General features: G+C 39.0%; 2 protein-coding genes across 2 annotated transcripts in view; one reads left to right on the top strand and one right to left on the bottom strand.

The window, feature by feature from the left end:
• Window positions 1-13,041, top strand: part of cmss1 (cms1 ribosomal small subunit homolog) — a 398,519-nt gene that overhangs the window by 187,732 nt on the left and 197,746 nt on the right. The window lies entirely within an intron of this gene.
• The window catches only part of filip1l (filamin A interacting protein 1-like), a 298,961-nt gene that overhangs the window by 158,260 nt on the left and 127,660 nt on the right, over window positions 1-13,041 (bottom strand). The window contains 1 exon segment of the mRNA XM_051926067.1: window positions 5,333-5,632. Coding sequence (XP_051782027.1) covers window positions 5,333-5,626 — 294 coding nt within the window. The 5' untranslated portion in view covers window positions 5,627-5,632.

Here is a 13,041-nt window from a genome sequence, read left to right on the forward strand (position 1 = left end):
GTCCCAGAATGCGCCATTCAGCTACAGACTCACTCCATGCACCGAGGAGACCGCACCACAACTTCCAGTAAGGCTTAAATGTGGGGGGGTGTTTATTAATAACTTGTGGTGTGGAGACATACAGACTGTTTATACTTACTGCTCACAAGATGGGGAGTTTTTACTGCTGAAATGCTGACCCTATTATCTACCGAGGGAATTCACTGCTGTGTTTTTGGCTGCTGTTTACATCCCCACGCGAGCTAACTCCACGGCAGCGCTCGGCAAACTCCATGACGTCATCAGCGCCTTAGAGACTGCTCATCCCGATGCTGTTTTTATTGCAGCTGGTGACTTTAATCAGTGCAATTTACGGACTGTACTTCCTAAATACCACCAACACGTGAACATTCCCACCCGTGAGAAGAACACACTGGACCATGTTTACAGCAACATTCGCTGTGCATACAGGGCTGCACCCCACCCTCACTTCGGACACTCAGACCACATCTCTATGTTCCTGTACCCAGCCTACAGACAAAGGCTGAAACAAACAAACCCTATTGTTAAGCAAGTGGACCCCAGAGACTGAGAGCACCCTGCAGGACTGTTTCGCTCAGACAGACTGGGATGTGTTTAGGGTTGCAGCCACTCTGGAGGACTCTGCTATCATCATACAGGACTATGCTGAGTATGTGACTGGGTACATTAGCACCTGTATTGACAGCATCATGCCCACAACACTAGTCAGGAAGTTCCCCAACCAGAAGTCCTGGATAAACAGTCAGGTACGCCACATGCTGCATGGCACTGTCTTGCATTTAGATCAGGCACTGAGATGGAGTACACAGCAGCCAAGAGACATACAGAGAGAAGCTGGAGGGCTTCCATTCTACTGCTGACTCTGGAAGACATCAGATTACAGGACCACCACCAGCATAATCCGCTCCACAGACAGTTTGCCGGATGATCTCAACACTTTCTACACCCGCTTTGAGACATCCAGCAACAGCACAGAGTGGAGGCACACACACACCTGGACCACCCAACCCCCCTCCCCTCCCCCAACGGTCTCTTCAGGTCAGGTACACAAAGCACTAAGGAAGATCAACCCCCGTAAGGCAGCAGGACCAGACAACATCCCTGGGCAGGCTCTCAGAGCATGTGCCAATGAACTGGCTGATGTTCTCTCCTCCATCTTCCACCTTTCTCTCAGTCAGAGCATTGTTCCATCCAGCTTTAAGACTATGATAATTGTCCCCCTTGCTAAACAAAAGCCCACCCCACCTGCCTGAATGATTACAGGCTGGTAACCCTCACTTCAATCATCATGAAGTGTTTTGAGAGAGTGTTGCTGGCCCACATTCAGAGCGGCATACTGGGCCTCCTGCAGTATGCCTACCGGCCCAACAGGTCCACCTCAGATGCCATCGCAGCCACACTACATTATTCCTGCTCCCATCTGGAGAACAAAGACTCCTACATCAGGATGCTCTTTGTTGACTACAGCTCTGCGTTTAACACGGTTATCCCCCATAAACTCATCCATAAACTGTCTGCACGTGGCCTGCACCCCCACCCTCTGTGGCTGGCTCCTAGACTTTCTGACTGGAAGACCCAAGTCTGTCAAGATTGGTAATAGGATTTCAGCCACCAGTATTACAAACACAGGCACACCACAGGGATGCGTCCTCAGCCCCATCTTCTACACCCTGTTCACCCACAATTGTGTCGCATCCCACAGAGATAACATCATCCTAAAGTTCGCAGACGACATCGCTATGATAGGACACATCACTGGTGGAGGTGAGGCGGCCTACAGGAGTTGAGGTGGCCAGTCTGGTGTCATGGTGTGAGGACAACAACCTCACACTCAACACAGACAAGAAGATGATGATAGTGGATAGTAGACCTCACTGGCCACTGTTCATCCGGGGGCTTGAAGTGGAGAGGGTGAGCAGCATTAAATACCTGGGCGTCTACATCATTGAGGACCTCACTTGGACAGTTAACACCACACAGCTGGTCAACAGCGGCTGTACTTTCTGAGGAGGCTGGTATGTCAACTAAGATCCACGGCAACTTTTACAGCTGCTTTGTTGTTGAGAGCATCTTGACCAGCTGCATCACTGTGTGGTACGGCAACACTACTGCTATGGACCACAAATGCCTGCAGAGAGTGGTAAAGACTGCTGAGATGATCACCGGGACCCTACTGACCTCTCTGCAGAGCATCTACAACTGCAGAGTCCGAAGGAGAACTGCCTCGATCCTCAGGGACCCCACCCACCCCCAACACGAACTGGCAGGAGGTATAGAAGTATGAAATGCAGGACTTCCAGGCTAAAGAACTTTCTTTCCCAAGGCCATTAGACTCCTAAATAATGGACTGGAGTTTATAACCATGGTTCACCTCATTCTATCTACCTCACACAACTGTATTTGACTTGTCCATCACACACCAACCTGCACCTGCACACCTACCTGCACATTACACTTTATACTTCTGTTTTTTTATACTTTTTGCTGCCTCTGTTACTTATTATCTATTTGCTACTTATTATTTATGTTTATCTTTATACATTGGTTTGTTAACCATTGGCATTTGGTGCAGACAACAAAGAAAGACTTCCATTGTACAGGGAAACATGTTTCCTTACTGTGTACATGACAATAAACTTTGAACTGAACTGTGAGTGCAACAATGGAAAAACATATCAAACCTTTTATTGGTTTGCTAATGACACAAGAATGTGGATGTTCGGTATGCATTAATGATGACCAGCAAGTAAAAGTTGAATCGCAAAGCATTTTTGATGTTAACGTATTTGTAATGACAATGTCTTTTGATTCTGGATTCTTTGCTTGATGTGAGCACATTTGTTGCAACGATCTACATAATTAAAATAATATCACCAATTCTTGAGCTAATTTGGTTCTGTCATTTCACCCAAAGTACAAGGAAGAATGTGTTTCTTCAACCCTGCCTCCAAAAATGTTGGAACGCTGTGTGAAATGTAAATAAAAACAGAATGCAAAGATTTGTAAACCCTTTAAACCTAAGATTTAAGTGGAAGTATAACAAAGGCAACATGTCAAATGTTGACAATATTTTATGAAAAATACTGTATATGCTTATTTGTTGTCATTTCAAAAAAGTTGGAAAGGGGCATGTGTGTATTGCTTTAAAAAAAAAAAATCACCCGATTGAACATCTGACAACTAATTAGATTAATTGGCAACAGATCAGTAACATGACTGGGTATAGAAAGAGCATCCCAGAGAGGCAGAGTCTTTCAGAAGTAAAAATGGGTAGGGATTCATCACTCTGTGAAAGATGTGAAGAGGTTTGATGCAAAACAGCAACATAACAATTGACAAACTGCTACAATTTAAGAATAGCATCCCTCAACTTAATTTTAAAAAATTTGGGAATTTCATTCATTACATAACACCATTAAAAGAATCAGAGTATCCAGAATCTCTATACACAAGGGACAAGGTGGAAACACATGGGCTCATTAAAAACACGCACGCTTCTCTGGGCCCAAGCTCATTTAACATGGACTGAGGTGAGTGAAGTGGTCTTGTAGTCTGACAAATTCAAATCTGAAATTCTTTTTGGAAATTATAGACACTGTGTTCTTCCTCTAGGCTAAAGAGAAGAGGGACCTTTTCAAAATCCGGCATCCATGATGGTACAGGGTTGCATTACTACATAAGGCATAGGTAGCTTGCAGAACTAGGAAGGCACCATTAATGCTGGATGACACATACAGGTTTTAGAGCAACATATACTTCCTTCCAGATGATATTTTGTTTGGGGAAAGCATTGCTTGTTTCAGGAAGTCAATGGCCAACCACATTCTGCACACATTGCAGCACTGTAGTAAGAGTCCAGGTGCTAAAACTGGCCTGTCTGCAGTCAAGACTTGTCACCCATTGAAACATTTGGCACATTATGAAACAAAAAATACAACAAAGGACAACCAGAACTGTTGACCAGCTGAAATTCTGTGTCAGGCAAGAATAGGAGAACATTTCACATTCAGAACTATAACAATTGGTCTCCTCAGTTCCCAAACGTTTACAGAGTGTTGTTAAAAGAAGAGTTGATGCAACACAATGGTAAAAATACCCTTCTCCCAACTTTTTTGAAATGTGGCATCAAATTCAAAATGAGCATATATTTTTCAAAAAACAAAAGTTCTTAGTTTCAACATGTACGGGTTGACAGACAAGATTAGACAGGAGTCCCCATGGACTAAGATGTTTGCTGATGACATTGTGATCTGTAGCGAGAGTAGGGAGCAGGTTGAAGAGACCCTGGGAAGTAGAGATATGCTTTAGAGAGGAGAGGAATGAAGGATAGTAGGAACAAGTCAGCATACATGTGTGTAAATGAGAGGACGGTCAGTGGAATGGTGAGGATGCAGGGAGTAGAGTTGGCGAAGGTGGATGAGTTTAAATACTTAGGATCAACAGTACAGAGTAATGGGGATTGTGGAGAAGAGTGTCAGAAGTAATTTGTGACAGACAGGTATCAGCAAGAGTGAAAGGGACCAGCTATGTTATATGGGTTGGAGACGGTGGCACTGACCAGAAAGCAGGAGACAGAGCTGGAGGTGGCAGAGTTAAAGATGCTAAGATTTGCATTGGATGTGACAATGATGGACAGGATTAGAAATGAGTACATTAGAGGGTCAGCTAAGGTTGGACGGTCTGAAGACAAAGTCAGAGAGGTGAGATTGCATTGTTTTGGACATATGCAGAGGAGAGATGCTGGATATATTGGGAAAAGGATGCTAAGGATAGAGGTGACAGACAAGAGGCCTAAGGGAAGATTTATGGATATGGTGAGAGAGGTCATGCAGGTGATGGGTGTAACAGAGCAAGATGCAGAGGACAAGAAGATATGGAAGATGATGATCCGCTTTGGCAACCCCTAATGGGAACAGCCAAAAGAAGAAGTCTGTGTACTATTTCCAGTTAAATATAGGGTTGATATAATTTGCAAACCATCACATTCTGATTTTTAATTCTTTTTTTTTTACATTTTGTAATCCCATCAGACATTGCAGTAGCTGGTTGATTTTTTTTTTTTTTTTTTGTTTTTGTTTTACCCATCAAGGAATAATTGTGTTTTGTTTAGGATTCTCAGACAACTGTAATACACATTTTGTTTCAAAATTGATGTTTGAAATTTTTGGTTGAAAATTGAAATTGATTAAAATTTATTTGCTTAACTGTTGTAACATCTAGCATTCCAGCATTATTTAAGAAAGTGTTCAATAATACCAGATCAAATAAAGAACATTTTAAATTATCGATTTTTTTTTTGTTTGTTTGTTACCTGGAGTTCCCCTTCAAGCATGCTGAGCAGGAAAAGGAGGTCATCCCTTGACAGGTCCTTGCCCTTCCCTGCTGTTATGCCTCTTGTTTTGTGGTCCTGTGGTAATCTCTTCTTGTGATTCCTTAGAATAGTTCCAGTATTTTGGAAAGCATCATGTTCACCAGCTGTCCACTTGGCCCCAGCAGTCTCTTCAATCTGTGATTCTTGTTCTGATTTCCTGTGTCGAGAGTGCACATGGTGCTGGGAACGCTTTCTCCTCACAGAGTTTTCCAAGCTGTTGCTGCGAGATCGCATAATTTTCTGCCATGGTTATAAAAAAAAAAAAACAAGAGACATTTTTTTTTAAGTTGTACATAAGGTCACTAGAATTACTGACAATGGTTTAGTAGTGTATGAAAGAAAATTTAATATTAGACATACTATTGAAGTTAAATAATACATTTGTGAAGAGAAATCACTTTAAAACTACAGCAGCAATATACTAGCATTTTACTGGAATCAGATAGTGTTAAAGAGGAAGAAAAAGTTAGCATATCCATCCTGTGTTTTACTTAACAATATTAGAATACTGCTAGTGTTGATACATCAGATAATGCCATCATCTCATGACTGAAATATTCTTGAAACTTTTGTTTTAAAAATTACTTTTAATTTGCGGAGTTATTTATATTGTATAGTGGAATAGTGCTAAAGCCTGATAAAGTTTACAAAGTTTTCTTAATGTTAAAGCAGCGGTTCTCAAACTTCTTTAGAATTTGTTGCGTGGTGGTCCCTTTAAAAATTGTTCGATGGCTTGTGGACCCTTTTATTACAAATTAAAAAATCAATATTATTTCAAGAAAATTGGGGGCGCCAGATACTTTGTACAAGGGTGTCACATACCCACTGCGCAGGACTGCATAGGTACAGGCTGCTGTGAATAAAACTTTTTTTGACAATTATTTATTCAGAAAATATTACGCATATCTTAGTTATTAAGTTTAAGTTAAAATTTTAATAGGATTGATGCATCTGCTTTGCCTTAACCATTTGCGTTGAGGGGGCAATTTCACCACTTAAAAACACAAAAAATGTAAAATATGTTGTTTGTTGATTATCTGTATCCACCTTTAGTGCTCTTATTTGCTTCTAAAATATTCGAAAACTGTTTGTGAGTGTTTTGATTCTATGAAAGAATCGATAATTTTTGATTATGATAAAAAATAATAAGGGCTGGTTTGTGTCGAGTGATAATGGTGGGAAAACAATGCGGTGGCAGCGAATAACAGAACAGCAGATTAGTGGTCGGGTCTAGGTGGTGGGGGTAACGACGGAGCTCAGTCACTTACTTCCCCATAGATGGTAAAAGTTAATAATTATAAAAATATAAATAGTATAAATATGCAATCATTTCTCATGGTCCCACCGAAAGCGGGGACCAGTTTGAGAACCGCTGTGTTAAAGTAAGATTTACTAAAAATGCAAAAATGGATTTGATATACTATATAACAAGCATATTTCCTTGCACTTATTTATCAGAAAACTGAGCAGAATCTGCATGGTCGTCAGCTACCAGAATTCTTGCATTTTTATGGTACAATAACTGCAACTACAACTAACAGATATTAGGTGACCCTGTGCAGACATGGTTTTATTTCTTTTTAATTTCTAATGGTCATTGTTACACTCTGGAGTTGACATACAAGTTTATAATCCCAAGTGTTGGCTTTGAATCTCTTATGCTGCGAATGTATACATGTACTGTAAACCCACACAGTATTTACACAATAGTTTTCAAAATATCCATACAATTGTTATTGACTGATTAAAAAAACAGCTGCTAGAGGTTTTAATAAGACCCATATGCAGCAGACCATTGCATCTGCACTTGTTTCTAAAACTGTTTATTTTTGAGACTTTTCTTTAACTATTCTAGGTAGATTTGATATCAGTGAATATATCAATTATCTTTTATAGCACATACTGTGAAATAAATGTAATAACAAGCTGCATTTATAAATTTTGGCTGAATGTGCATTGACGTATATTAAGTTTGAAATGAATGCCATGATGGTCTCATTGTTGATTACAAAGTAGTTGGCTTCATAGGCAAGTATGTTAGGTGTGAGAACATTTCAAAAGGTAGGCCATAAAATAAAAAAGTGAGTCAGAAAACAGTTACCTTGTGTATACTTAAGTTAGTTATAACATTAACCAAAAAAGAGCAGAACAGGAAATTTTTCATTTTATATCAATTAAATCATATTAAAAAATCTATTTATATTTGCGTCATAACTTATGTGAATTTCTTTTTGAACCCAAACTATAGTAACTTGTTCAAATACTCTTCAGAAGGTTGTGTGGACATTATGTGGCCACTTTCTACATAGTCTGAATCTCAAACAGTCATTCACAGTGAATTCCAAATTAAGGGAAATATGCTGGGGGATTGGCAGTGAAGCAATATTTGACCATGGTCTCTGTTATCACTGTCACAGTATCCTGCAACGGTAATCATAAAGCTACCAGACCTGCTTGACTATAAATATAGTAAATAATTATTTCATATAAAATGTCCTATTTAGGAAGTCTTTTATATTTAATTTTTGTTTCCATTGGGCATTGAAAAATATACATACTTTGTTACACTGATTCCATTCACTCATTCATCTCTAACAGTTTGTGTAGCTGAAATACAGTTTATCTGGAGTAGACCATTGTGCATGTGATAATACTACTACTACTACATACAGTCATGGCAAAAGTTTTGAGAATTATACAAATATTAATTTCTACAAAGTTTGCTGCCTCAGTTTTTGTGATGGTGATTTGTATATGAATGTTATGAAGAGTGATCAGATGAATTGCAATTAATTGCAAAGTCCCTCTTTGCCATGAAAATGAATCCCAAAAAAACCCATTTCCACTGCTGTTGTGCAGAAGGCATCAGGGCGCCCAAGAAAGTCCAGCATGCGCCAGGACCATCTCCTAAAGTTGATTCAGCTGCGGGATCCACTCATCACCAGTGCAGAGCTTGCTCAGTAATGGCAGCAGGCAGGTGTAAGTGCATCTGCATGCACAGTGAGGCAAAGACTTTAGAAGGATTGCCTGGTGTCAAGAAGGGCAGCAAAGAAGCCACTTCTTTCCAAGAAAAAACATCAGGGACAGACTGACATCTGTAAAAGGTACAGGGATTGGACTGCTGAGGACTGGGGGAGTCGTTTTCTCTGATGAATCACCTTTCTGATTGCTTGGGGCATCCAGAAAGAAGAGAAGAAGAGGTGAGTGCTACCATCAGTCCTGTGTCATGCCAACACTAAAGTATCCTGAGACCATTCATGTGTGGGGTTGCTTCTCAGCCAAGTGAGTGGGCTCACTCACAATTTTGCCTAAGAATACAGCCATGAATAAAGAATGGTACCAAAACATCCTCTGAGAGCAACTTCTCCCAACCATCCAACAACAATTTGCTGATAAACAATGCCTTTTCCACCATGATGGAGCACCGTGCCATAAGGCAAAAGTGATAACTAAGTGGCTTGGGAACAAAACATCAACATTTTGGGTCCATAGCCAGAAAACTACCCAGACCTTAATCCCATTGAGAACTTGTGGTTAATCCTCAAGAGGCGGATGAACAAACAAAAACTCACAAATTCTGACAAACTCCAAGCATTGATTATGCAAGAATGGGCTGCCATCAGTCAGGATTTGACCCAGACGTTGATTGACAGCATGCCAGGGCGGATTGCAGAGGTCTTGAAAAAGAAGGGACAACACTGCAAATATTAACTCTTTGCATAAACTTAATGTAATTGTCAATAAAAGCCTTTGAAACTTATGAAGTGCTTGTAATTATACTTTAGTATACCATAGAAACATTTAATAAAAAGATCTAAAAACACTGAAGCAGCAAACTTTGTGAAAACCAATACTTGTGTCATTCTCAAAACCTTTGGCCATGACTGTATGGATTTAGCTCACATCAAATGACCTGGGTCTCTAAGGCAGAGAAAAACAATTTAAATTATTTTTTAAAATGTATATTTAAGTTATAACTTGCAGGTAAATCCCCCAAAATTTGCAAAAAAAAAGTAACATACTGTAGCACAGATGGTAACACAGAGTCAGAGTAACATATTTAGCTTTGGTTGGAGATGTCCACTACATAAGAAACCTGATTAGTCACCTTATTTTTAATTATCTATTGTTATGTATTTAAAATTCTTTTGAAATTGATTTGAATAATTTTCAAAATTATAGCAACATAATTATCATAACAATAGAATAATAATAATTTTGACAGATTTTAGAACAGTTAAACTATTTTGTCTATAGAGCCAAGTTAATAATAATTAACTAATTTATTAATAATTTTGGAATACAATTTCTGAATTTTGATTAATCCAGAAGTGAAGATATTGTACTAATTCTAGGTCTTAGATGTCTTCTGAAGTTGTTAATAACCATCTTGTTTTACATTTTTGTCATGTTATTTTAAGTTGGCTCATCCCAATTTCAAGTCAAGTTTACTGCTGTGTACATAGCACGGTGAAATCCTTAATTGCATACCTCGTCAGAACAGTGAAAATAATACAGTACCAACTAGTGCCGGGCGGTATACCGGTTCATACCGAAAACCGTTTATTTTTTTTATGATATGGATTTTTCTTATACCGCAACACCGGTTTAAATTGCCTAAACGGCGTTCGGAACGTGGCGCAGTGGGAAACTGTTCAAGTGGGGACCTTTTTCACTGCTACACCACTAAACACAGATTTGTTGCGCGGGGGCTCTTTTTCACTGCTACACCACCAAATAGGTAGCGGTAGCGTAGGTATTGCGCGGTGAAAATGGACAGAGAACATTCCGAAACTGAAGCCGACGATAAAGTTGAACATGATGAACAGAAGAACTTTTGCCGAAAAAAAGGAGTTACGTCCGTCGCCTGGAGATACTTTAGTTTTAAAAGGTCAGATGTGTAAATACTGTTTCTATATTACTGGATAATACTGCAAGCCAAGTTGTACTTGTTTTATTTGTTTTCAATACAGTGTAATGTACCTGGGTACTGTGTAATAGTGTGACGACATGTTGAGTTTATTCTCGACATTTCCACTTTAATCTTGACGCTTATGACGAGAATAAAGTCGACATGTTGACTTTATTCTTGTAATTTGTCATTAAAGTAGAACATCGTAAACTAAAATTCATCGTAAAATGAATATTTAATTTACTAGATTTTCTCAAACCCCGTCATAAGTTATATAGCACATTAAATGCTTTGTGTTAAGTGTTCTCCGAGATTCTTAAACTGACTTCTTGCACTAAGAGGAGGCGCCGGCAGCGATTGCCGAACAGAATACATTCACTTCATGACCTTCCTGCTCTCTGAACATTTAGAATGCTAAGATAAATACTTAATATAATTTTCATGGTGAAATGCATTAAAGCATGCATTAATCATATGGGGGCACGGCGGCGTGCCTGCCTTGCATTTGCATGTTTTTCTGGTGGGTTTACTCGGCGTGCTAAAGTTTTCTTTCAAAGTCATGTAGGATGTGGGGTTTTGTTATGCTATATTGACCCTGCTAATGTATGTTTTGCTTGTATTCATCCTGCGATGTGCTGGCGACTCGTTCAGAGATGGGTGCAACTCTGAATGGATGGCATAATTAAACATGTATAATGAATATATTTTTAAAGTTCTGAACACTCCGTGGGCTAAGTTTATAACTAGTTTTAATTTCACAAAGACGTTTATCGTGTGGTGATGGTTATGTGGTGAAAGAAAAAGGAAGGATAGGAACTGGGGTTTTGGTACGTCAGATAGAGACAGCATGCATGCAATAAAGATAGCCCGCTCAGAAGAACATGCATTGAATTCTGTGTTCGTGTCTCCGACCACCAGATCACAAACCCAACATTTACACAATATTTAAGTTAAACCTGTGCGATAGCCATTCATACATCCAGTTTTTTGGAGCCTCGTCACACCTGCCATAAAGTTCTCTACACTGAACATACACCCGGGGACCCCTTACTGCGAGGGAGCAGCACTACCGCCTCACTACCGTGCATGTGTAATACCTCCTTTAATGCATTTCATCATGAAAATGATATCAAGTATTTATCTTAGCATTCTAAATTTTCAGAAAGCAGGAATATCATGAAGTGAATGGATTCTGTATGGTGATCGCTGTCTCCTCTTAGTGCGGAGGAAGTCAGTTTAAGAAGCGTAGTGATTAACAACTGGGTCGGCGAACGCAACACAAAGCATTTAATGTGCTGCATTAATTTATGACGGGGTTTGACAAAATCTAGTAAATTAAACATTGATTTTTGGAAGAAGTTTAGTTTACGACATTCTACTTTAATTATGAAGTAAACTATGAGAATAAAGTGGAAATGTCGACTTTAATCTCAACATAAACGGCGAGAATAAAGTGGAAATGTCGACTTTAATCTCGACATATAGTTTGTTTTTTTCTTCCCTGTGTCCGTATTGTTTTTTTCTTCACCGTGGCCCTAATACGATTCCGTAGGGCTATACCACAAATAGCATTATAAATGCAAGTTGCAGGTTTATTATTTATGCATATAGCTTAGCTTGAAGCAAGGTCCATATTAATGTAGTTTGCCTAAATGATGGTTCAGTTGGTAAAGATGTCATTACCAAGTTGCACTTGTTTTATTTTATTTTAATTTGGTGAATACTGTGTAATGCACCTGGGCTTGAAGTCTTGAAGTAATAGTGCAACTATCAGTAATAATACTATTATTTATTTTATTGTTATTATTTATTAGTTTAAATATTATGCAGTTTAATGATGATAAAGTTGTTTAAAAAGTCACTTTAACATGTCAGTGGACAGAGATTGTTAACATTAACAGAAAGTGTAGTTGGTTTACAAAAAATATTTACTATTTATTCCTTTTCTAAGACATATTCAGTGCAATACAACTTTTGACAAGCACTTCTGGATATTTTACTAAGTCTAAATGCCTCTTTGTATGGTTGAAAATATGTTGTCAAAATTATAGTTTGTTTTTGCAAAATTTGTTCAGTAAAAAGGTTCTATATTTTGACTGCGTCTGTCATGCAATGTGATACCTTCTCCATTAGTCCCACCCCCTTGAAAACTATCACTTTATGGGGCAATGCAAACCTGTATTAATACTTGTGTGCACATTAAAATGTTTTTTTTGTACAATGTACAATACTCTTGACAGTGGAATAGGTTATTCTTAGCCAGTAATTGCAGTGGAAAATGTGGTTAACATCCACTCATGCATGGGGAAAAAAATACCGTTGAATACCGTGAAACCGGGATAATTTAGAAAAATACCGTCATATAGAATTTTGGTCATACCGCCCACCCCTAGTACCAACACAAGATAGAAACTGTCCATGAATGCTAAAAGTAAGGATTGGAAAGGTGATTGTGCAGGTTGGCTGAGGTCAATATTAATTACACCATTTACCTTTCTAAGGTAGCTGGGTGCCAGTAATATCCTGTGATGTCTTCACTACCCTATAAAGTGCTTTATGATCTTGAGACAAGCAGGTGTTGTACTGGGGTGTGAAACAGGCATTGAGGATGGGCTCTGTTTTGTACCTGCAAAGAACAGCCAGCCAAGGTTTGTACTACAATATGGCAATAGTTCAAAAAAGAAGCCAATGCAGAGGGACTACACCATGTTTTTGTCTGCCTCTATGGCCACAGTGT

This window comes from Erpetoichthys calabaricus, chromosome 4, assembly GCF_900747795.2.
Source record: "Erpetoichthys calabaricus chromosome 4, fErpCal1.3, whole genome shotgun sequence".
In the NCBI taxonomy this organism is placed as follows: domain Eukaryota; kingdom Metazoa; phylum Chordata; class Cladistia; order Polypteriformes; family Polypteridae; genus Erpetoichthys; species Erpetoichthys calabaricus.